The following is a 27227-nucleotide window of genomic DNA, read 5'->3' as shown; positions in this document are numbered from 1 at the left end:
CAAAGCCCAATAAGGCAATTCGCAATAAAATGAGGCATGCCTGTAATTGTCAGTTCTCACAGTCTGCAGTATTATTTCTGAAGCCCTTCATAAAGTCAGACAGACTTTTCCCTCCCAATTTCTAAGTTACGTTTTACCTTGTTTCCTCAACTCTATCCCTGAAGGGGCTTTGAGCCTCTAATGTCTTAAATCTTAACATCCAGCACTATCACATGCACACCCTTTTTAGCTATTCCAGGATAAAACTATTCATCAGTGGCAGAAAGAATGACTACAGAAGAGTAGTCCACATATTTCAGAAAATGTTCTTGGCTTAGAGCATTTGGAATATGATGTGTTATTAACATATGCTGACTAGGAGTATGTAGTATAATTTGTTGAGCTGTTGCTCATTGGCTGAAAGCTTATGATAGTATTCAAAGTATGCTTTTGTAATAGAGTTACTTGTTTCTTTTTCTTTCTTTTTTTTTTTTTTTCTGTTTTCACCATAGTATATGAATGTTTATGCACAAAGTTGGTGTATCTGCCACAGACAGAAGAATACTGGTTTTGAGTATGTTGAGTTTGAGGTAACTTGTGGGAATATCAAAGAGTAATTGTGCAGTAGGCAGTGTGTAATAGGAATTTAGGAGAGATTTTTAGGCTAGAAATAGATACTTAGGATGATTATTTTCATAGGTCATTGTAAAAATTGTAAGAATAAGATTGAAGGATAAAATGTAGAGTATGAAGAGGACTGTGAAAGGAAAATAAATCCTGGGACCCCCAAATCACTAAGCTAAAGGGAAAAGTCAAGCTGGGAACTGCTTAGTGCAAACCTGCCTCCCATTCTATTGAAAGTCATTCCTCTGAGGCTCATCTGAGACAAATGAATCTCTGATTGCTTCCTCTGCCCTATTGTTTATGTAAAAATGCAGATTCACTGAGCCAGACTAAATTGTGTATTCAGTGGAAGGCTGATCAAGGACTCAAAAGAATCCAACCTTTTGTCTCTCATCTACTTCTAACCTGGAAGCCCCCACTTCAACTTGTCCCACCTTACTGGACCGAACCGATGTACATCTTACACATAATGATTATTAATATAAAATCTATATCATGATTATCAATATAAAATGTATAAAAGCAAGCTGTACTCGACCACTTTGGGAACATGTCATCAGGACCTCCCGAGGGTGTGTCCTTTACTTTGGCAAAATAAACTTCCTAAATTGACTGAGTCCTGTCTTAGGTATATGGGATTCACAGGGTAATGGTGAATTCTTACTAGCTATATGATTTTAAGCCAGTTATTCAACTTCTCCATGCCTAGTGCCCTCATCTATGTAGTAAGGAAAATAATACCTACATTACAAAAACCCTAATGAATGTTATTTTCTTTCTATGTTCCTTCATATATTTCCAACCTCTTTCTAGAAAATACAGTATTATTCCATAAAGGATTTAAATTTGGCTTAGGAGTTTTTTTGGCAAAGGGGCAAAAAGGAAAACTGGATAGATTCCATGGTCCTTGCTGTCTGTCAGGAGGATACAAACCGTTTTTTTTGAAAGTGTGTTTTTCTGGCACAGCTTTATTTAATTATTAACTCTTTCCTTTTCCCTTGCGTACTAATATTTGTTTTTACACAGCTCTGTTTTTCTGGCTCAGAATGGACTTAAATATACTATTTGAATTTGTACCTTATATTATTTGCTTGTTAGTTGAAAATTGCTATGCTAAATGATAATAGCCAACAGAAGATTGATTAGACATTAATTTTGAGTTCTAAGATAATGAAAAAATGGGTAAACATGCTTTTTAAAATTTTGAGGGCAACATCTTTTCTTCTGAAAGTCTACTGTCTCTTCATAATGTTTTAATACCTGCTTCTAGGCCATCACTTCTCTACCTGTGGATGAATTCTTTTGCTTCATATTCCAAAAGCACTTTGTTGAGGAGGTAGGTTATGAATTTTTTCTCAGGATTTGGAGTACATAGATTCTGAGTTCCCTTTTAGGTATCAAGTGATTCATAGCAATTTAGCCTAAAGGTATGAAAGGACTGATGAGGAAATTTAACAGCAAATATTTCAAGGTTTAAATTGAGTATGCCACATAAGTAAATGTAACACATTCCTATTTTAGTTGCTGAGATAAATGAGAAATTATTATCGTAGACAAAGTTAACTGGATCCCATGGCTAATTGGCTTGAAATTCATGTATGCAAATAAGTAAGTCTCTACTTTTGTTAAGATTGTATACTCCTTCTATCGAAAGTTATTCATTTTGAGGTCATAAGTTTTTTAAAATTACAAATATCTGAGCTTTAAGAAAATTTCAAACCTTTTTAAGGTAAAGATTTCAATTGGTTACTTTCTGGGGACCAAACCTTGTAGAATATTCTTTTTAAATTCCAGTTTATTTCCCACTTGAAAGCTGGCATCATCAACTCATGGTGGAGGTTGGGAAGGAGAGAAAAATAAGAAAAGAAAATATCTAATATTTTGTTCATCTTCTTTGGGCCAGTTTAGTTGAAAATCCTAACCATCACATATAAATAGTTTATTTGGGAAAAATGTATTTTGAGTTCCAAGCAGCTTATTTATAAGCAAACTATTGGAACAAAGTCTATTTGTAAATTGACTGCCTTTTCTAAAATGCACCAGGTATTATTTTTTTCATGTGTTTTCCATGAATCCTTAAACGCATTTCATTATTGTATGTTGATAATATTTTAATTAACTGGTGATCATTTAGGTCATTTCTACCACTCAAATTTCTACGATTCAGTTAGAGCAGAGATTTTTGTCAAATTTAGTTGAATTTAGGTTTCTAATGTTTTAATGTTCAAAGATATGGCACTTCAATCAATATATTCTTGTATAGACAAGTTAGGCAATGTATTTTGGGAGGAAAATTTTTTAAAAATAATATCCTGCTTCTTTCTTATAGAATTTAGTACAAATGGGCTTAAGGAAGAATTTGTTGTAAAAATAAAATTTTTCTTTAACAATGTTATTACTTGTTTTTCATCTTTCAAGACCGTAGGTTTCTGTTTCGGTTTTAAAAGCTAAGGAGCTAACGAAGAATGGAAAGTGCTGATAAAACTAGGTTACTTCACAGAAAGTCTTAAGTATAGAGTTTTTGACAAACTATGAATACTTTTTTAAGTCAGTATGTTTTAATAATATTTGAAATTCTACATGGAATATAGTTGTTCTTTAAAAATAAAGCGATCAATTGACTAAAATTTTGACGAGAATATTCTTGATAAAATAAAATCTGCTAAAAATAAATCATTCAGAGAGAAAAAGGATGAACACCATTCTGATTTTTAAAAACAAAAACCATAAAAATGTTTTTGGAAATGGATAATGACTAAAAATTTGGGCTTCTTCACCAGATTTTTCTGTTTTCTGCAGAATGTAAAAATTTATTTGAAAAAATTCCTTGCACTCTTAGAGGCAAAAGATTGCTCATATACTGCTGTTTTGGTTGCTTTGTTGCCAGATAAAATGAACTAGCAATTATCAACTACTACTTCTTCTTTTTTTGGAAACAGAATCTTGCTCTGTTGCCCAGACTGGAGTTCACTGGCATGACCACAGCACACTGCAGCCTCTACCTCCTGGGCTTGGGTGATCCTCCCATCTCAGCGTCCTGAATAGCTGGGACTACAAGCATGTGCCACCATGCCTGGCTAATTTTTTTTTTTTTTTTTTTTTTTTTGTAGGAACGAGGTTTTGCCATGTTGCCCAGGCCAGTCTCAAACTCCTGGGCTCAAGTGATCTGCCTGCCTTGGCCTCCCAAGTGATGGGATTATATGTGTGAGCCACTGCACCCAGCCTACCTCTCCTGTTCTTTATTTTATGTATGTATGTATTTATTTATTTCTGGACATAGGTCTTGCTTTGTCATGCAGGCTGGAGTGCAGTGGCCGATCACAGCTGACAGTAACCTTGAACTCCTGGGCTCCAGTGATTTTCCTGCCTCAGCCTCCTGAGTAGCTAGGACTATAGGCATGCATCACCACATCTGGCTGATTTTTTTAAAAATTTTTATTTTTTGTAGAGAGAGGGATCTAGCCATGTTGTCTAGGCTAGTCTTATATTCTTGGGCTCAAGCTATCTTCCTGCTTTGCCCTCCCAAAGCACTGGGATTATAGGCACGAGCAACCACGCCTGGCCTGTTCTTTTTCTAATGATCAGTTTTCATATATATATTTTGTAAATATGTAGAAAAAGATGTGGCCACACAAACACTAAACTCAGCAGTAGCATATTACCCGTGGAAAGTGAGATATAGAACACAATGAAGTAGAACTTTGAATTATTTTTCTATATAATTCTGTATTTTATGAGCTTTAAAGAAAAAATATTCTTTTCACAGTTAAAATTAGAAACGGAAAATGTTACATAGGAAAATAAACTGCAATAAAAATTTTTAATACTGTTTAAATTATTATGGCTTAAGGCAGATTATAAAAAGTGGAGATGTACAACTGATTTTGGAAACAATATATTATGTCTAATATACAATATGACTTTTAGATATATTAATGTTCTATATTACCTTGCTGACTAAACGATTGAGTCTAATCTCCAAGACCTTGAGGTGTATAATGTTATTTATGACTCTGTAATTTTGAATATTTTGGATAGCTGCTTGCTTATAAATATCTTTAGTTAGTATAGTTATGAAGTGTGCCTGTTTTCACCTTCCGTGCATGGGTTTAATTTCCTGTAACCACAAAGAGTAGTGGAAATGCACCGCTCTGAAACTTCCTAAGTCCAAAGTGGTTTATCTGGGGTTTAGTTGATTTTGCTAATGGCACTATGATCTTTGGAATTTTTCCCTGTTATTTTTTAGTGACACTATTAAGATAGAAATATAGGCCAGGAGTGGTGGCTCATGCCTATAATCCCAGAAACTTGGGAGGTCAAGGCAGGAGAATCACTTGAGCCCAGGAGTTAGAGACAAGCCTGAGCAACATAGGGAGTCCCAGTCTCTACAAAAAAAATTAAAAAGTTAGCAGAGTGTGATGGTGTGTGCTTGTGATCCCAGCTACTGAAGAGGCTGATGTGGGAAGACTGCCTGAATCTGGGAAGACAAGGCTACAGAGAGCTGTGATAACATCACTGCATTCTCAAAAAAGAAAAAAAATATATATATATATAATATATATATATATGTGTGTGTGTGTGTGTGTGTGTGTATGTATACATATAAAGATCAATGTTAGTATTTTACTAATAATCTTTAAAATTCTTATTTTTCTTATTACTCTTCTTATTCAGCTTATCCTGTAAGTTAAATACATACTCAGAAGAAATCAACTCTTCCCTATTCATTAGAATTTCTCTTTTTCCCTTTGTCTTGTATTCATTTTTTTTGTTCTGTGAAGTTTATTTATTGAGTAATTAGTGTTAGGCACTGGGGATAGGGAACAAGATAGGCAACATTCTGTCCTTATGAAATATACTGTAGTTCCTTGTCTGGGAGACAGAACACAGAAATAAATAAGATGATGTCAGATATTGCTAACAAAAGGAGTGATTAGGACTGTGTGGCCCTAACACATATGGAATTGAGCAAGATTATACCTGGAGGACTACAAATGTTTAAATATTTATCAAAACATTTGAATATTTAGAAATTGTAAATCAAGCCACATCCTTGGCCCAGCCTGATTTCCTAAACAGCATCTTGGGTTGCCAGCAGCCTATACCCTCAAGACACAGAGGCTAAAGGAACTGCTCTCTCCTCCCATCCATCCTTGTAACCTGCCTGACTGAGTGGTAGTATGGATCTGTTGGGGCAGTGCAGGGATGATTGTGGTGGTACCTAGACCCATCTAAAGCAGTATATTAACAGATCCCGCCAAGTCTCCAGGAATCTGGTTACAGGGAAGTTTGCCTCTCCAGTTCATTGTTTTTTCAATTCAAGTCTTCTAGGAAGTTGTAAGCCCTTCTTAATGTTGCACTACCAGAAAAGGGGATGCAGGTATCTGGGAAACCTGGCTTGCCTGGGTATTCAGTTTGCTTTATTTGGGGCAACGAACTTTAACGGAATAAAGCTTTTATAAGCAGCCATTCTTTCTAGGATTTCTTATTGCAGAAGTTGTGTTCATTTTCTCTGTAATACATACTAGAGCACTCAAAGTTCTTTATCCTCTGGCCAGTGGGGCCTCATTCAGCTAGCACCTCTTTCTTGTAATTGTCATTTGCTCAGTTGATTACTGAACTTTCAAAAAATGTTCTTACAAGGAAAGGAAGAAAAAATATCTGTTTTAGTGCTTGGGGTATATAGGACTCTCTAAAGTGCAGGCCCCTGGCAGAGGCTGTTCTTGCCCAGGTGAAAGGATGATATTGGGACTAGGGATGGAGGTGACCATACACTAGCCTTTTACATGCTCTTCTACTTCTCCCTATCCTGCTCTTCTTCCTAGTTTCTCACTCAATTTATTTTAATTTATAAATTTATTTGATCTGTAAAACTAAACTGGTATCACTTGGGATACCTATATCTGAAAAGTAAGCTCCAAATGAAAATGAACATTTTCCAGAAAGTTTTTTTGGTAAGATTTTAAATAGCAATGACTAGTTTTCAAGTCTCACTCTCTTTACCCCATAGGGGCAAACTGTTCAGATGTGTTGTAGATTTGAACATTGGCTTAAATGTTATGTTTTATTTCTCTCCTTACAGCTGTGAAAGTTGTGTAGATTTACTGTTTGTGAGAGGAGCTGGAAACTGTCCTGAGTGTGGTACTCCACTTAGAAAGAGCAACTTCAGGGTACAACTCTTTGAAGATCCCACTGTTGATAAGGAGGTTGAGATCAGAAAAAAAGTGCTAAAGATGTAAGTATTCCTGCTCGAATGATTCAGTCAACAAAGAGGACTTTAACAATTATGTCAATAATTGATTATTATTTCCTCATAAATATGGACAAATTAGTAGGTATATAAGTATAAATTCATTTAAGTTCTTAGAGAACTGAGTAATATTATTTATCTTTGTTAAAGAAGAGCCTCTTGATTGATGGCTTCATTATTCATTTGTATTTGTTTTTTGATTAATAAATATGTATTGAGTACCTACTATGTGTAAACACTGTGTTATGCATGTTAGGCAGTAGTTACGAAGTGATGAGTAAAACAGCTATGAACTCTGTCCTCATGAGACTTACTGTACAGTAGCACAGGATAGCAAAAAGACAAAAAACAGGTAAACTAAAACAAATGTTATTTATTATAGATTGAGAATAGTGTTATATACTTAGCGGTCAGTGTTGCTGTGGTCAGTGATGTCAGGTGTGGGCTGAGGAAGTAACATTAAGTTGAGGTTTGAAGGCTATTAGAGAAAATCATGTGTTAGCTGTAGTTTATTTTGGTATGTATATTTTTATGTATATATACATACACACATGGGCATAGTATATATATGTGTGTATATATGTGTATATATACCTATATATTATTAATCTGTCTTTTTCATTTATAATTTAGGCTTTACTTTTTACTCTTTGTTAATAGTTTTGGGTTTCTTTTTATCCATTCTTTTATTATAAGAAATAATTGATATATTTATTTTCCTTTTTGTTGGTATACATTTCAACCCGGGTAATCAGTATTTTAGCAGCATCTTTCTAGGTACATAACCAATGATACTTTATCAGTGCCCCTAGTGGCTCTTTTATTGTTTGTATAACTTCTGCAAGGTAGTCTCTTAGATTTTGATCTTTCATTGTTAATTCCTTGCAATTTACTGATTCTTCACAGGTACATTACAATATTTAAAGATTTTCTTGATCTAGCATTTTTTAGACTATGTCATGAAAAATGGAGGAGTCGCTTCAATTTTTTTTTGTGTGTTTTGGAAATTAGTGAATCCCTTAGAAGTAAATAATACCATAATTTCCACTGATATGCCTTGCTTAAGCTCATTTCCCAATTTTTCAAGCTCCCAATTTATCTTTCCCTGAAGTCTTAACAAGGATTTTGCATATTGTACCATTTTCTCCTGATCCTACTTCTTCTCTGTAGTTACAAGAATTTAAGGATTGAATTTTTGGTCTGGTTACAAACCTGGTGTCAAGAAAACGGTATTTTAGGCTGGGTGCAGTGGCTCATGCCTGTAATCCCAGCACTTTGGGAGGCTGAGGTGGGTGGATCACTTGAGGTCAGAGTTTGAGACCAGCCTGGCCAACATGGTGAAGTCCCATCTTTACAAAATACAAAAAGTATTAACTGGATGTGGTGGTGTGTGCCTGTAATAATCCCAGCTACTCGAGAGGCTGAGGCAGGAGAATTGCTTGAACGAGGGAAGTGGAGGTAGCAGTGAGCCAAGATTGTGCCACTGCATTCCAGCCTGGACGACAGAGCAAGACTCCATCTCAAAAAATAAAAATAAAAAAATAGAGAATGATGTTTTACACAGTAAGCAACTCTTTTCCTTGTATCATATATGAATTAGGTAAAAACAAGTAAAACCAGTTAGATAATATTAAAAGCAATGCTATGTAATATGTAGATTTCTTTTTTGTTTTCTTAAAGATACAATAAAAGGGAAGAAGATTTTCCTAGTCTAAGAGAATACAATGACTTCCTGGAAGAAGTGGAAGAAATTGGTATGTTTTTAATTTGATGTATGCTAGCCTATAAGACCATGTGCTTTTATCTTTTAAATGCTTAGGAGAACATCTCACATAAAAACCTCTTAATAGGTTTAGTTGTGATAGCTAATATTTACCTAATTACTTTCTTTTGCACTTGAGTCGTGTTTGTCAAATTGAAGGCATACTTAGGTAAAGAACCTACTTAATATTTTGTCTCTGGAAAAATATGTTTAATAGAGGTAGTAACACTTTGTAGCTGGGGAGGAAGACTATATGGGTACATACATCTGTATGTTGATAACATGTTAGAGTAGTTTAAATGAAGGAAAGCATATTCCGATTTTTCAAAAATGGGGTTCCTATTAACCTTATTTATAGTGAATAAAGCCATATGTTTATCATTATTTGTGCTTCTGTGTATATAGTAGTCTTAAAGTACTTTGAAGCAGTTGACTGTTGAAGTGGCATTCTATTAATCAGTGTTATTCTTGAATCAGAGGTTGGAGTAATCTTTGTGTCTTTTCTTTCTGATGTGTTTAGTCAAAAGGAAGATTTTGTCTAATGATTTCAGTTTTCTTAAAATTTCAGAGATGTTAAAAACTTTAGAAGTTGTTATATATTGATTTAAAAAATGCTGCGTTTTAAAGTTGCAATAATTACTACTAAGTGCGGGTTTGGAAATGACACAAAGGTTATATACTGTGAACATTAGAATAAGACTATGAAGATGAAACAACAATCATTTTTATTCTTTCAAACTTGATAGGTAACTGTACTCAATATTTACTATTAAAAATAAGATTATAATAAATGGATCATTCTTTAGAAGATTAATATATGGTAAACTTAAAAAATTCACATTCCTGAGGAATAATAAATATTCTAATTCCTTTAATTTCTTTACTAGAAAATCCAGAAAATCTTTTTGTTTCAACTGTTACCTGAAACTTTTCTTATATGTCTAAGTTCATTTGTTATGCCATAGCAAAAACATGTGGAAAACATAATTTAGGGTTTCTCTGGGATCTTTCAGTGCCATAAGAGCCACTGCTTTTCCATTCTGCATGTACTCATTGCACTTTGTATGTTATCTTAGCATCATGAGTGACTATGGATTTTAGCTGAAAAGATGGTAGAATTGGGAGTGACAAGGCAAAATGGAAAAGTTAGAATGTAGACTGAGAAGAAAAACCAGAAAGAAATCTACAAGAATTGGGCAAGTATGAAGGTATGTAGAAATCTGGCTCTACATAGATGTTAAGTATAGGACAAGCTGTTGGATAGCAATTGGGAGGAAAAGTAGCTTACGTGTATTCTAAAGGTAATGTGATTAGTCAAAAGTCTGGTCAAGCAATAAAAGGAAAGGAGATTATAGGTGTTGCAGTACAAGTTGAATACATGTTCACAATTCTAAGCAGGTGGTCAGGATAACTAAAAGAAACTGATATACAGAGAAGGTGAGGAATAGGTTTAGGGGATGAACTACAAGGAGATCTTGATTCTGGGATTAAGGTTCTGACTGAGCTGTGATTAAAAAAAAAAAAAAAATATATATATATATATATATATCTTGCTCCAAGATAAATTAATTTGAAGGTATGGACAATATGGGGCCCATAATTGGTACTAGAATTGATAGGCAAGAACAAGTCTGGATGTTAGAGGGATACAACATGTAATGCTTTCTTTACCAAAATATAGAAACTGTGGCTCAGACCATTTAATTTGAAAGTGATTCTGCTATTACGTATATTCATGAAGGACTGTCTTCAGTTGCAGTATCGGGAAACTCTCCTAACCAATTTCCACTTAATTGTCACGTTGAAGTAACTGACATTCCCCAGTTCTTCCATAAAATGTACTCACTGATAACCACAGCATAATGAATGCATTGTGAATGCTGTCAACCTTCAACCTTCTTATGCCAGTTGTACTTGTTATTGTAGTTATGTAATTAAATACATACTTACATATTATATGTAATTTAAATATTTAAAGTTAAATTGTGTGTAAAGTTGGGGAAAAACTTGTAAAACTCTAAAGGATTCTGCTTTTCAGGTTTTTAAGTCACTTCTTAAAAAGTGGAAATTGGCCTGGTGCAGTGACTCATGCCTGTAATCACAGCACTTTGGGAGGCCAAGGCAAGAGGATTGCTTGAGTCCAGGAGTTTGAGATCAGCCTGGACAACATAATGAGACCTATCTCTACCAAAATTTAGAAAATTAGCTGGGTGTCGTGGCACACGCCTGTAGTCCCAGCTACTTGGGAGGCTGAGGTGGATTGCTTAAGTCTAGGAGTCCAAGGCTACAGTGAACCGTGGTTGCGCCACTGCACTCCAACCTAGGCAACAGAACATGCCCATGTCTCAAAATACCAAAAAAACAGAAAACAAAAAAGGAAATTGAACAATATAGATGACAATTATGGCCTATATAAGGAAGAAGCACAACTCTAATTAAAGGCTAGAATTTGCTGTATGTCATTAAGTTAGAGAATGACTATATACTTACTATGTATGTTTTAAGTTAAAGTATTTGAAGAGAGAGATAGGTGTATGTGTGTGTTTCCCTCCTTTAACAGACCTATTTAAATAATCAACTATAAATCCTCATTGTGTTGATTAAAGAGTGGTTCTACTCTATTTAAAGATATTGATGATTTTTGGGAAGTAACCTCTTGGATTTATAGTTTATTTTCTGAACTTCAGTTCAATTTAGTAAGTTTTTAAATTATGTTATGTGAACTGCTTTATTGATGGGGATATGTGGTATTGGTCCTCAATAAGCTCAGACTCTAAAGGGGGGGATAATTATGTTAACTAATAACTATAATTTAATGTGATAAGTCTTGTAAATAGGCATTTATAAAATGCTATGGGAATACAGATAAAGCAATTAACCTAGCACTGGGAAATAGAGATATGGTTTGGTGAAGTTCAGAGAAGAGATGACATATGAGTTTGATCTTAAAAGAGGAAGAGGAGTTAACCAGATAGAAAGGGCTTGGGAAAACATTTGTAACAAAAGAAAAAGGCACCGAGATAGAAAAATGTGGGGCATGTTGGAGAATGAGCAAGTAGTCTATTATAGGTAGATAAAACATGAGGAGTGACTAAAAATGAAGCCTGAAAAACAGGCTGGATTAAGGAGGCCTTAGTACCATAGACAACAAAAGCAAAAATAGATAAATAGGATTATATCAAACTAAAATACTTCCTCACAGCAAAAGAAACAAAAGAATGAAGAGATAATCTACAGAGTGGGAGAAAATATTTGCAAACCAGAAATCTGATAAAGGGTTAATCTCCAAAATATATAAGGAACTCAACTCAGTAGCAAGATAATACTTGATTTAAAAAATGAGCAAAGGACCTGAATAGACATTTCCCAAAAGAAGACATACGAGTGGTATATGAAAATGTGCTCAGCCGGGCACGGTGGCTCACACCTGTAATCCCAGCACTTTAGGAGGCCGAGGCGGGCGGATCACGAGGTCAGGAGATCGAGACCATCCTGGCTAACATGGTGGAACTCCGTCTCTACTAAAAATACAAAAAATTAGCCAGGCGTGGTGGCGGGCACCTGTAGTCCCAGCTACTCGGGAGGCTGAGGCAGGGGAATGGCGTGAACCCGGGAGGCGGAGCTTGCAGTGAGCCAAGATCCTGCTACTGCATTCCAGCCTGGGTGACAGAGCGAGACTCTGTCTCCAAAAAAAAAAAAAGTGCTCAACACCACTAATCATCAGATAAATGCCAATTAAAATCACAAAGAGGTATCATTTCACATCTGTTAGAATGTCTGTTATCAAAAAGATGAGATAAGTGTTGATGAGGATGTGGAGGAAAGGGAATCCTTGTATGCTGTTGGTGGGAATGTAAATTAGTACAGCCATTTTGGAGAACAGTATGGAAGTTCCTCAAATACTAAAAATAGAACTACCATATGATCCAGTAATCCCACTTCTGGGTCTGTAACCTATAGCCCTATTCACAATAGCTAAGATATGGAATCAACCTAAGTGTCCATCATTGGATGAATGGATAAAGAAAATGTGGTACATATACACCATGGAATACTTCAGCCTTAAAAAAGAAGGTAATTCTGTAATATGCAACAACATGGGTCAAGCTGGAGGACATTACGCTAAGTGAAATAAGTCAGTCACAGAAAGACAAATATGGCACGGTCTCACTTATATCTGAAATCTAAAAAAGTTGAACTTAGAGAAGTAGAGAGTAGAATGGTGGTTACCAGAGGCTGTGGGATGGATGGTGGGTGGGGAAAGGGGAGCTGGATGGAGTTAATCAGGTAAACACTGGAGAATAGGCAGTATTTTTTATTATTTTGTTGGCTAAAGGATATGAAATTTCAATTAGACAGGAGGAATGAATTTTTGAGGTCTGTTGCACAGCATGGTGACCATAATTAATAATAATGTATATTTCAAAATTGCTAAAAGAATAGATTTCCAGTGTCCTTGCTACAAAAAAATAAGCATGTCAGGTGATAGATACATTAATTAATTAGATAAAATAGTTCCACAGTGAATACGTATATCAAAACATCACATTGTACCCCGTAGATATTTACAATTATTATTTGTCAACTGAAAAAAAAGAGGGCTTTGTAAACCAGGCTGTCAGTTAAGATTTTATCCTGTGGCTAAGAGGAGATACTAAAGAGTGAGAAATGACTTTTCAAGGGGCCATTACAGTAATTTGGATGAGAAATAATGAGGGCTTGGAGTAGATACTAACAGTGGATATAGATAAAGAGGATATTTTAGATGCAGAATATTTAAGTGGTTGATTTGATGTAGGAAGTGTGTTAGAGAGAGTAGGCAAGGATAAATTAAAATATTATGACCCGACCCCATGCAGTTGTATGATGTCAATCAGGTAAACACGGAAGAATAGGCAGTATTTTCTGTTATTTTGTTTTGTTGGGTGAAGCGTGTGCAGAAATGAGAGATGAAGTAAAAACTTTAGTTTTAGACCTGTTAAGTTTTGTTACGGTGCGGCTTCACCACTTAGTTGTATGGCATTGTTCTGTTTGTCATCATATAAATAAAACTTATTATTATTATTATTTTGAGACGGAGTTTTGCTCTGTTGCCGAGGCTGTAGTGCAGTGGCGTGATCTCGGCTCACAGCATCCTCCGCCTCCTGGGTTTAAGCAATTCTCTGCCTCAGCCTCCCAAGTAGCTGGGATTACAGGCGCCTACCACCATGCCTGGCTATTTTTTTTTTTGTATTTTTAGTAGAAATGGGGTTTCACCATCTTGGCCAGGCTGATCTTGAACTCCTGACCTTGTGATCCACCCGCCTTGGCCTCCCAAAGTGCTGGGATTACAGGCATGAGCTACCACACCTGGCCAAAACTTCCTTTAAAAATCTTGTTTCATTAGCGTTCTATTTTGTGTTTTATTCATACTTTTAAAGATAATTAGTTAGATGTCTGTGATATCTGTATTGACTATTTGTGTTAATCAGAAGTATAAAATGTTAATTTAATGGACATTTACTACGTACCAGACTGAGCTGTACACACATTATCTCACATAATTTTTGAAACGCTAAGAGACAGGCATTTTTATTCCTATTTTGCATTTGGAGAAGAGGCACAGAGAGCTTAAGTATTGTGCCCAAGATTGCATTGCTAGTAAAGAATGGAGCCAAACTGTAAATATAGGATTTTCTTACTCTCTGAGTCTAGAAAATGGAGTTCTATGGAATTATTAGAGATGAGAGAAAAAAGGTAGGTTGGGGCCATATTTTGAAGGATATTTAAGACATTTGAACTCAATCTTATAGGTAGAAGGGTGCTGTTGAAGATAAATGTTTAAGTCTGGAGTGAGAGGACTAGAGTTAGTAGGGTGCCTCAGAGGGTCGGTGTTTGAGGATTCATAAATTGGAGATTGAGGTAATTTTGTTGCATAAATTTCATTATGAATCTTTTGAACACGAATATAAAAATGAAAACGTTATAATTTTGAATAATAGCATCAAACATTTTCAATAGAAGGGGCACGCATGAAGATGGACTTTCTTATGGCATTAACAATAGGCTCTTTTCTGTGGTTATGACAATCTATACATAAAATTCTTGTTCCTTATGGCTCCAGGGATTATCTCAAAGGTTTATTCTTAGTTTCATAATGAACAGATTATTCTTTTGGTGCAAAACAGATTATTCTTTTGGTGCAGAGAATTCTTATTTTAAAAGGGTGAGAAAGTCCTAAGGGCTTTTTAAAATAAATTCTGGATGTCAAAAAGACTTCAAAATTGTACTTAAATAACATTAAATCTTTCAGAAAATACAATAGGCTTTTTGTTTGCTTTTAATACTTGACTAAAGGCAGGTCAATATCTGAGCTAAACTAGTAAACAGATAAAGGGTCAAATGATTGTTACAGCAAATTAGCTTCTATTCCTTTTTCTTCACGGCTGTTGTACCAACCTGATTCATTGGGTATGAATGAGACCTGCTTCATCTGAAAACTTTTAAAAATAGCAATTCACTTTTATGGTTCTTTTCTTACTTTTTAAAGGAAGAGGTTTATATTATCTGATTATGATTTGCATTTATTATTGCTGTTACCTTTGCTTCTAAGTTAAAATATGAAACAAATTATTTTACTTTTTTTGGAATTCATGAAGTTTTCTTTTTTAAATTTTTATTTATTCATTTATTTTTTAGAGATAGGGTCTCACTCTGTCCTAAAGTGCATTGGTACCATCATAGCTCACTGTAGCCTGAAACTCCTGGGCTCAAGTGATCCTCCTGCCTCTACCTCCCAAGTAGCTAGAACTACAGGTGTGTGCCACCACACTTGGTTAAGTTTTTACTTTTATTTTTTTGGTAGAGATGGGGCCTCATTATGTTGACCAGGCTGGTCTCAAACTCCTGACCTCAAGTGATCCAGAACTCATAAAGTTTTTAGTAAGCATAAAATAAATTGTTTGTATAAAAACAGATTAATTTCACTTAAGATTTAAGTTTACCTATTTCTGGGCTCTAATGTAAAAGTTAAAATCAGTAGTAAACTGTCTAGTTTGCTAATAAACAGTGTTTTTTAAACTGCTTTAAACATATTAGTAGAGCTCTACATGGGATATCAATTTGACCACTTACTTTTCAGTAGATTCATACCATAAGAAACCAAGATTATTTATTCCTGTCATTTTGAACCTTCCTCCTTTGCCATGTTCAAATCTGTACTTATAAAGGTTATTTTAATTAAATCTATAATTATAAAGGTAATTATAAATGTTGGGTATTAGTTTATTTTTTCCCTCATGATAATTCAACAAGTATTTCTTTAGCCCTTACCAGATGAGAAGTTTTTTCTTTTTTTCTTTTTTTAAAAAAGTAGACTTTTTTTAAATGAAATTTTAGATTCATAGCAAAATTGAGCAGAAAGTACAGAGAGTTCCTATATATATCTTCCCTCTACATGTGCACAGTGCACAGCCTCCCCCACTATTAACATCCTGCACCAGAGTGGTACATTGTTACAATTAATGAACCTACATTGACATATGATTATCACACAAAGTCTGTAGTTTACACTAGGATTCATTTTTGGTGCTGTACACTGTATGAGTTTTGACACACATATAATAATGTGTATCTACCATTATATCATATAGAGTCATTTTTAACTGTCCTAAAAATCCTCTGTGTTTTTCTGTGTGTTTATTCCTCCCTACCCCAACGCCTGGCAAACACTGTTCTTTTTAGTTTTTATAGTTTTGACTCTTCCCAGAATGTTATATAGTTGGAATCATACAGTATGTAGCCTTTTCAGATTGGCTTCTTTCGCTTAGCAATATGCGTTTAAAGCTCCTCTGTGTCTTGGCTTTATAGCCGATTTCTTTTTAGTGCTGAATAATATTACATTTTTTTTTTTTTTTTTTTTTTATCTACTGAAGGATGTCTTGGTTGCTTCCAAATTTTGGCAATGATTAATAAAGCGGCTGTAGCCATTCATGTGTGGGTTTTTGTGTGAACATATGTTTTCAATTCATTTGGGTAAATACCTAGGTGCTTGATTGCCAGATTATATGATAGAGTGTGTTTAGTTTTGTTAGAAACTAGGAAACCGTCTTCCAAAGTGGCTGTACCATTTCGCATTCCCAACAGCAAGGAACGAGAGTTCCTGTTGCTCCAGATCTGCACCAGCATTTTATGTTGTCATTGGAGTTTTGCCATTCTAATAGGAGTACAGTAGAAGTAGTGGAAGTGATAATAAAGATGAATCAGACCTAGAAACTGTCCTCAAAACTTAGACAATTCTTTTAGTCTAAGTTTTGGTGCCAGTTATCCTTCTAATAGGTCAGACAAGTTGTGCACATCGAAAATCATTATACAGGGTAGAATGTGGGTAAATGCCAGCAAAGTGGTATTAGATAATGTATTGTAAGCATTCAGGGATGGAGAGATTGTAACTGCAAAGTGTCTCGTAAGGAGGAGCTGGTGATTAAAATGGGTACAGAAGGGTGAGTCATATGTGGATATTCACTGTTGTTCTGGGTTGAGGTTGGTACTGTGATGAGCCCTGTGGGTAGGGAACAGTTTAATCACAGGTATGGAAATGGGAAAGTGTAGGGGCATACACATGCAGAGGACTGCTAGGTAGCATTGGTTTTCAGGCATTGAGAGAAATGACACAACTAGTTTTGTAGGCATTGTAGATAAAAGTTCAGGTTTGGAATCAGATAACCTAGGTTAATGGCTGGGCATGGTGGCTCACAGCAGTAATCCCAGCACTTTGGGAGGCCAAGGCAGGTGGATTACTTGAGGCCAGGAGTTCAAGACCAGCCTGGCCAACATGGCGAAACCTTGTTTCTACTAAAATATACAAAAATTAGCCAGGCATGGTGGTGCACGCCTGTAATCCAAGCTACTTGGGAGGCTGAGGTTGGATCTGGTAGATGTTGAGGATGGTGAGAGTTGTGAAAAATCATTGGATTTGGTTGCTGAGGGGATGGCCTATTAAATACAAGGGGTAGATTGTGAGTGGTTGGTAAAGATAGTGGAATCACCATTTTAACTAAGGATCATAGATACCTTTTTGAGAGTGCTGCTTGTTTGGAGTCTCCCTCTGACTGTTTTGTGTCAGGACTAGAGTGTGATTTATGAAGATTGTCCTACATTGCATCCTAGCCAGATTCCCTGACTTACTTTCTTTTCCACTTTATGTTAAAAAACTGGAGAAGTTGCTAGAGGATAATTGCTTCTCATTTTCTCTCAATTCTTCCAGATTTAAAATTGCGTATGATAAAACTGAATAGACTTTTGCCTTTATACCTAAATGAGCCTGGATTTTCAACAGTGATTATGATAAATTGATGTTCTGAAATACGTTGGCCTCTTGAGAAGACAAAAATGAAATTATATATCAAATTGGTCATCTGAGTCTGTTTGATGGCTTTACTTAACAAAACAAGCAACTCTGTGTTGGTCCTCCAGTATTACTTTTTAACTCTTATAAGCTATTAAAGGAAAGAGTGAGATGGGGAAGCAATCTGTAGAAACCCAAGGGATAGAGCAGAGTTATTTAGGGTAGATCCGTCTTGTTTGTAGGACAAGAAACAGGAAGCAGTGGTAAGTAATTGGAGAAGGGGTGGAAAGGCTAATAATGGATGTAGAAAGATTACAAGGGAAGCTTGAATTGAATTATGGAACAGGAGAGTCTTACTGATATGGATTGCTCCATATGAATTTATATATAGCAAGAGAGTCTTTTTTTTAATTGTTCAGAGTATTATAGTAACTTTGATTTACATATAGAAAATTAGAAGGGAATATGGCATTTATAATTTAAATTATTTTGATTTGGAATTATAAAAAGAGAGTTCTAATTCACAGAAAATTTAGTAGTATCTAAACATGTCTCAGTGGTTCTCTTAAATTCTTTTAGTCTAAGTTTTGGTGCCAGTTTATCCTTTATTTTTCTTCTTAAGTTCCAACTCTTTTATTTCATACGTTTCTAGAGCTGGACTACAAGGTTTGGAATCAGGTTTGGAGGTAATTCAAGCCTGTGCCTACTCATGTTGGAGACCATTGGAATGGGGATAAAACCTGTTTTTTGTTTGATATCAATTATACAAATATATGATTTTTTAACTCTTTTTAAAATTCCGACTACTGTAGTAGATTCCAGACTTACTCTTTATATTAAAAAAATTTAAATAGTATTTTGTATGCTTTTAAAGCTAGAGAGGGGACTATAAAAATCAGATCTAATTAAGTATGGCAAGCACGTATCTTAGGTTTTCTGGAGTGATCCTGACATTTAGGTATTTTGTGCGAGTCAGGCAGTCTGTCCTTGTATTTGGCTTGGAAAACATGGTTGCTGTAACTAGAGCTAGTCTCTAAAATAGGTAGCTGATTAAAAGGTCACAAATAGAGCTATAAAGAATGACATCCAAACAAATGAGTCTCTGTGGTATTTGTTTTTTATTATCTACTCAAGATTTATATTAAAAATATTTTTCATGTCATTGTTTTCTTTCTAATGCAGTTTTCAACTTGACCAACAATGTGGATTTGGACAACACCAAAAAGAAAATGGAGATATATCAAAAGGAAAACAAAGATGTTATTCAGAAAAATAAATTAAAGCTGGTCAGTGGCTGAGTATTTTCTTCTACTTTTGTCTTAGAAACAAATGTTTCCACATGATACTTTAAAAATACATCTTCCTTTAAACCAGTTACATGTACAAAAAATGTCACTGAAATTTAGACCAGAAATATGAATATACACTGTATAGGTATGTAGGTAGGCAGGCACACATTACTATAGCAAAAACCACTTTGACAGAATTATGTTAGACTGTGCTTTCTTAAGGAAATGGATCCATAAGATAGGTGATTGTTAACGCTAGTTTTGCCTGCTTGTATAATTTTCCAGTAAGTGAGCATTTGGACAGTGGTCACAAAACAATGGAGGCTCATTTTTATCCTTGGACATTAATTTCTTTAAAGGAGGGAGCAAACCCAGACAGACGTTGATGGAGCTCCCAAGAGGGAGATAAAACAAGGACACTATTTATTAGAAAATAAAATGAATTCATGATTAGATCAGAGGAACACATTTGTAAACTAAGCTTAACTTTGGTTTCTCAATTAGTTACCTTTTTTGTTTTACTGAAATAGTAACATTGCTAGATATAAATATGATTTTGGTTTGTTTTAGTTGATCTCATGTTGAAGTTTGTTTTGAAAATATCTCGGCTGGGCGCGGTGGCTCACACAGGTAATCCCAGCACTTTGGGAGGCTGAGGCGGGCGGATCATGAGGTCAGGAGATCAAGACCATCCTGGCAAACACGGTGAAACCCCGTCTCTACTAAAAATACAAGATAAATTAGCTGGGCGTGGTGGCGGGCGCCTGTAGTCCCAGCTTCTCGGGAGGCTGAGGCAGGAGAATGGCGTGAACCCGGGAGGCGGCGGGACTTGCAGTGAGTGGGGATTGTGCCACTGTACTCCAGCCTGGGCGACAGAGAGAGAGACTCCGTCTCAAAAAAAAAAACAAAAAGAAAAAAGAAAAAAAAAATATCTCAGGAGTCATTATTATTAAATGTATTAAAATGTATTCTATAAAGAAAACAATTGTATGCATGCAAAGGATCAGTTGTCTAATTTGTACACTTTAGCTATCATTTATATAGTACAGTTTGGCTTTCTAGTTGTAGGGAAAAGCAGAGGTAATTATGTTTGAGATACTTTATCAGGATTTTGTAATTAATTAGTGAAAAGGATACAAGCATATTTGGATCACATAGCATATATTTTCATCTTGTATTTAGAAGAGACTTCCTCCTTATAGTCTTATAGTGCTTTGTATTAACATTTCTTTCCTGCTGTAAAACTCTCAATGAATTGATACTACGTTTTCATTCCGTTCATACCTAGCCTAGCTTTCTTTAAAAGTATCTTATTTCTGAGAGCATCAGTATGTCATTAATGTTACTCTCTTTGCCTAGTAACTTTCTCTGGAAACATCAGAAGATACATGCAGAATAGGTATGCGTAGATAAAATGTTTCATTAACCCGAAGTATTGGGATTACACATGTGAGCCACCACTTTTATCATGAAAGGGCGTTACATTTTATCAAAGCCTTTTTCTGTGTGTATTGATAAGATTAATGATTTTAATTCTTTATTTTGTTAATGTATATTAATTGATTTTGTATGTCAAACCGTCTTTCCATCCCAAGGATAACTCCCTCTTGGTTATGTTGTATGATCCTTTTAATGTGCAGTTGGATTCAGTTTATAAGTATTTTGCTGAGGATTTTTGCATTTTTGTTCATCAGGGATATTGGCTCGCAGTTTTCTTTCCTTGTGGTGTCTTTGTCTGGTTTTAGCATCAGGGTAATAATGCTGGCTTCATAAAACGAGTTTGGAAGTGTCCCTCTCTTCTATTTTTTAGAAAAGTTTGAGAAGGATTGATATTAATTCTTCTTTAAATGTTTGGCATTATTCACCACTGCAGCCTTTTCTCTGTTAGGAGGCGTGATTACTGATTCAGTATCCATACTAGTTCTAGGTCTTTTCAGAGTTCCTATTTCTTCATAATTTGGTCTTAGTAGGTTGTATGTTTCTAGGAATTTGTCCATTTCTTCTAGATTAACTGAACTGTATAATTGTTGGTGTGTAATTGTTCATAGTAGTCTCATGATCCTTTTATTTCTGTGGCATCAGTTGTAATGTCTCCTCTTTCATTTCTGATTTTGAGTCTCTCTTTCATAGTCTTGCAAAGAGTTTGTCAATTTTGTCTTTTCAAAAAAACTTAATTTTGTTGATTTTTTTCTGTTCTTTTTCTATTTTCTATTTTATTTATTTTTGCTCTAATCTTTGTTATTTATTTTAATACTTTGTTCTGCCAATTTTGAGCTCAGCTTGTTACTAAATTTCTAGCTCCTTGAGATGTAAAGCCAGGTTGTTATTTGAAATCTTTCTTCTCTTTTAAAGTAGGTGTTTATCACAAGAAACTTCCTTCTTAGTACTGCTTTTTCTGTATCCCTTAAGTTTTGGTATGCTATGTTTTTGTTTGTGTTTGACCTGAGGTATTTTCTAATTTCCTTTTTGATTTCTTTGACCCAATGATTATTTGAGTTTATTGTTTAATTTTCACATATGTGCATATTTGTGAGTTTTCCAGCTTTCCTTCTGCTATTGATTCCTGGTTTTATTCCATTGTGGTCAGGAAAGATAGCTGGTATGATTTCAGTCTTCTTAAATTTGTTAAGACTTGTTTTGTGACCTAACTTGTGACCTATCCTGTAGAAAGTTCTGTATGTGCTTGGGAAGAGTGTGTATTCCGCTGCTGTTGAGTGGAATAACAACTAACAGACATAGACAGAACTATAAAGTTGTTTTAAGACTTCTGTTTCCTTATTGATCTTCTTTCTGAAAGTTCCATCCATTATTGAATGTGAGTTAAGTCTCCTACTGTTACTATATTGCTATTTCTCCCTTTAGTTGTCAGTTTGCTTTATATATTTAGTTGTTTATAATTGTTATATCTTTCTATATGTTGACCTTTTTATCATCATATAATGTTCTTTGTCTCTTTTGACAGTTTTTTAATGAAAGTCTATTTCGTCTCTTATTATGTTTTTCGTTTCAGTGAATGGTGCCAGCATTCATCTAGGTGTTCAATCCATATTTGGTCAGTCTTTATATTCTGTTGATGATCACTCTTTATCATGTTTTAAGCCTCATCCCAACTCTAATTAGATTATTACTGTATTTAGGGCTCTTATTTCTATTCTTTCTTTCTTTTTTTTTTTTTTTTTGAGATGGAATCTCACCCTGTTGCCCAGGCTGGAGTGCAATGGCATGAACTTGGCTCACTGCAACCTTCATCTCCTGGGTTCAAACGATTCTCCTGCCTCAGCCTCCCAAGTAGCTGGGATTACAGGCATGTGCCACCATGCCTGGCTAATTTTTTGTATCTTTAGTAGAGACAGGGTTTCACCATGTTGGCCAGGCTGATCTCGAACTCCTGACCTTGTGATCCACCTGCCTGGGCCTCCCAAAGTGCTGGGATTACAGGCACGAGCCACTGCATAGGGCTCTTATTTCTTATCTGGATTATTTGAATATACTTCTAACTATTCCTCCTATTGTCAGTCTTGAATCCAATTGATCTTTATGTATACCTTTCTGTTTCTAGTCATCTTTTTAAACTCATCCCTCAAATTCCCTTAATATGTTTCCAGTGGCCTTAGTATAGCAAAATCTACTAGCATGGTATAACAGAATAGTTATTCTGTTTAATAGTAACATGTCTACGTGAAATAAAGTAAATTCTATTTCCCTCAATATGGAATTGCTACATTATTAAATAATAAGTGACTAGTGTGTTTTATGCTTCCAATAAAGAAAGTATTAGAGTGTGGTATATGATTGCTCTTGACTCCCAAATTTATTCCATGCCATATATAAATTTTTGTTTTAGACTCGAGAACAGGAAGAACTGGAAGAAGCTTTAGAAGTGGAACGACAGGAAAATGAACAAAGAAGATTATTTATACAAAAAGAAGAACAACTGCAGCAGATTCTAAAAAGGAAGAATAAGCAGGCTTTTTTAGATGAGCTGGTATGTATTAATGCTAATTGTGATTGTAAAAAACATTCTTCAGGATTTACCTTTCCTAGTAGGCTGAATGATGGCATTTAAAGGGCATTTCCAGTGTTTGTAATCTGGTTCACCTTTAGTTTTGTTGGTTATGTAGTGATATCAGTGTATTTATTGCTGAATAAGAGGTTGCCCCCCACCCACACTGAACAATATATTTTTATGTTCACAATTCCGAGGGCTAGGAATTTAAGTGGTTCTTTTGGGCTTCTCTGCTTCCTTAATGTATTCTCAGGACACCTCTCCATGTGGTTTTGATAGCGACAGGAGGCAGCCAAATGCCTAGGCAGATAGGGATGGGTACCCGGAGAAACCCCACCTCCATGTCGAAGACAGTTTAAAATCTGAAAGCTAAGCTACAAGTTAAATCCTTGGACCAGATTGAGAACTTGTCCTCCTCTTTGGTGTGCTTTCCTCTGATTGATCCCCACTCTTCACCTATTTTATATATGCCTACCCTTTCCTAATTGGTTTTCTACACTGTCATGCACACCTTTGGGTAGTGTCTTCACTTCAGCCTTTTTGCATACTCATAAGCTAATTCAGCACATACTCCTCATCCTGTGCCTATAAAGACCCCAGACTCAGTAACTAGAGGAAGAGACAACCTGACTTTGGGGAAGACGACCTACCCTTCCTCTGCCCTCTCCAGCTCCCCTCTCTGCTAAGAGCTGTTTTCGTCACTTAATAAAATTATTGCCTTCACCATCTTTAACCATCCCTGTGACCTCATTCTTCTTGGATGCCAGACAAGAGCTTGGGACCCACTGAGTGTCAGTACCCAGAAAGGCAGCCACACTGGCACTTTGTCTTTGCTGGTGGAGAGCAGCTGCCCCAGGTGACAAGGCCAGAAGCCAACTGAGCTGCTAACACATTGCCATCTGAGGGCGGAACTAAAGGAGCACTATAACACCTCCCCTGGGGCTTTTGGGTTGTGGGCACCCTCACCTGGGCACTGCCACGTTCCCCTTGAGGCAACATGCCTGGTCTGGCTGTGGGCCCCACATGGAGTTTGCTTCTGTGTCTGTGCCTGGAGCAGATGGCTGGGTCCTGCACTTGCTTGCTTGTGCCTGGTCTGACTGTGGGCCCCACGCAAAATTTGTTCCTGTGTTGGTGCTTGGAGCAGCCAGCTAGATCTGCACTGACTCACCCACGTGCTCCCTCCTACATGGGGTTGGGTGCAGTGGGTCTAGTAGAGGGGAGTCCTTACCGTGAATCTAGTGAAGGGGCTGACTACATCAGAAATTGCATCAATTTCTGTAACATTTTGATTGTACTTCTCACATGTTGGCTCAGGGTTACAAGAGAGAATATTTCAAGAATAAGGAAGTAGAAGATGCTAACATTTTAGTGCTTGGGCTAGGAAACTGATGCAGCATTGATTCCACCATATTAGCAAAAGAGCCCACTCAGTTTCAAAGGGAATGGATATAGATCTCACCTCCTAATGGGAGTGTGATGGCCATCTTTAGTCCACACAGTATGTACTAGGGAAAACTATGTTGTTCTAGAATTTGGCAAAATATAAATTCATTTAGGATACTCAGTCACTATCCCAATATCAGTTTAGTGATAAGAATTATGAAAATGACTTTCATTTTCATATTGTAATTTGTCTTAACCTTATGCCTATTTATTTATATCTTGCCAACTATGAAGGATTTAAAGTGATTTCCTAGATATTGTTTGTGGACATGCCACTACTTACTTTGTGTAACTCAAAGAACGATGTTAAAATGAGGTTCTAGTATATTTTACTTATATATTTTTCTTTTTCTTTTTTTTTTTTTGAGACGGAGTCTTGCTCTGTCTCCCAGGCTGGAGTGCAGTGGCGCAATCTCGGCTCACTGCAAGCTCCGCCTCCCGGGTTCCCGCCATTCACCTGCCTCAGTCTCCCGAGAAGCTGGGACAACAGGTGCCCGCCACCACGCCCGGCTAATTTTTTTTTTTTTTGTATTTTTAGTAGAGTCAGAGTTTCACCGTGTTTGCCAGGATAGTCTCAATCTCCTGACCTCGTGATCCGCCTGCCTCAGCCTCCCAAAGTGCTGGGATTACAGGCGTGAGCCATTACTTAAATATTTTTAAAAAGCTTTTTATTTAATATCCATTTTATTTTCAGATGAGAGAGTGACATTGTAACTGAGATGAGCCAATATATTCTTAATTGATTGTTTATATGGCTTTAAGCTAACTGACTAAAATACATTGTTTCTGAAGCACTTTTCTTCTGATTAATGCTATTTTTCTAATAATGAGTTCGTTTTGGCTCCATGCTGAAGTTTATATTGACTCTGTTTACTTTGTGACAGTATATTTTATATTTTTGCATGAAAAAATAGTGTATTTTCACTTGAAAGAAATAGCAGTGTTTTTGCAAATTTTTGTTTTCCAGAAATTAGCTTCCTAGGTTAGTCAACCTTGTTAGATAATGACAGTAATAATAACTAAGGTTTATGAAGTGTTTGATGGATTTGTTACTATATTACTTGATATTTATAACCCTGTATGATATTGATGACTTCACAAACTAGAAAATCTTCCTCTCCAGGAAAGTCTTTTTGCATTCTTCTCTTTCCCTTTATGTTCATATAATTTATTTCCCTGAGGCTTTTGTGTTTGTGTGTGTGTGTGTGTGTGTGCAGTGTTAATATACTTTCTTGTCTAGTTGATAATGCTATTATCCTATAATTGGGGAAAATATGTATATGTGTGTTTTTCTACTGTGCTTTTGCCAAAAAAGCATATAAGTCAGTTAACCAACAGTAAAAAAAAAAAAGAAAGCGAGATTACTTAAATTGTGAGGAGGTGTGAAACTATAGGAAAAATAAGGGTAAGGACATTAATGAGGCTTAGATAGAAAATGCTGTCATAAAACTCCATTTTCTATGAGTGGAATGTGAATTTGACTCTAAAAATGAGGACAGCAGAATATTAAATAGAGTAATGATGCTTTCTGTAGCAACTTTCATTAGTTCTTTCTTGAAGCTATTAAGTGGCAGGTATGGCTTTAACAGTGAAATGACATGTTGTGTTTTATATTTTTGTAGCTGTTTGGTGAGAAATTGAAAACTTTAAAAAATGAATTAGTAAATTGATGTTACTAATTATTAGTATATAATTACTAATTATAATTGTTTTATTGAAAGATTCTTCCCCTTATCATTTTATACAAAGAGTTACAGGCTCTTTTTTGAGTAATGCTTCTCTTCTATATAATTAATTGAATTAATCTCAAATATAGAACTTTGATAGAAAATATACTTTTAACATTTTATGTTCCATCTAATAAAAAAGGTTTTTAGATTTTATTTTGAGGTTAGCCAGCTTTGCATAACAATTATTCTTGCATATTCTTTTTCCTTTTTTTTTTTTTTTTGAGACGGAGTCTTGCTCTGTGCCCTAGCTGGAGGGCAGTGGTATGATCTTGGCTCGCTGCAACCTCCACCTCCTGGGTTCAAGCAATTCTCTGCTTTAGCCTCCTGAGTTGCTGGGATTGCAGGTGCCTGCCACCATGCCCAGCTAACTTTTTTGTATTTTTGGCAGAGACAGGGTTTCACCATCTTGGCCAGGCTGGTCATGAACTACTGACCTTGTGATGCACCTGCCTTGGCCTCCCAAAGTGCTGGGATTACTGGCATGAGCCACCGCGCCCAGACGCATATTCTTTTAGTCTTTAAAGTACTGTTTTGCTGCCTCACTGAGCTGCTATTGGCATGAAACTCTCCTTTGATTCAGTGAGGCATGAAGCAAGATGTGAAACTACCATTGTTGTACATTGTGTGTAATCTGGAGTTAATATTGATTTTTGTGAGTTCTTTCTCCCACTTCCTGTTTTCCTCACCTGCAAGTCATTACTGCACATACTTTCCTCACTGTTTAGATCATATAACATGGTGGTTAAATAATTCTTAGTAATTTACTGTATTCATTAGTGCAATTAATTACAACAGATTGGTTTAGAATACCACTGCAGT

General features: G+C 35.7%; 1 protein-coding gene across 3 annotated transcripts in view; it reads left to right on the top strand.

The window, feature by feature from the left end:
• MNAT1 (MNAT1 component of CDK activating kinase) overlaps window positions 1–27227 on the top strand; it is a 265418-nt gene that overhangs the window by 59118 nt on the left and 179073 nt on the right. For 2 of the 3 annotated variants that reach the window (XM_031935758.1, XM_023231801.1), the window contains exons 2-5: window positions 6686–6838; window positions 8534–8607; window positions 19123–19226; window positions 23074–23214. In XM_031935758.1, coding sequence (XP_031791618.1) covers window positions 6686–6838; window positions 8534–8607; window positions 19123–19226; window positions 23074–23214 — 472 coding nt within the window. Of the gene's footprint in view, window positions 1–1873; window positions 1940–6685; window positions 6839–8533; window positions 8608–19122; window positions 19227–23073; window positions 23215–27227 lie in introns of all 3 variants that reach the window. The other variant, XM_023231791.1, reaches the window with a different exon arrangement.

Source organism: Piliocolobus tephrosceles, chromosome 6, assembly GCF_002776525.5.
Source record: "Piliocolobus tephrosceles isolate RC106 chromosome 6, ASM277652v3, whole genome shotgun sequence".
Taxonomy (NCBI): domain Eukaryota; kingdom Metazoa; phylum Chordata; class Mammalia; order Primates; family Cercopithecidae; genus Piliocolobus; species Piliocolobus tephrosceles.
This window is presented reverse-complemented; position numbering and strand designations above follow the sequence as displayed.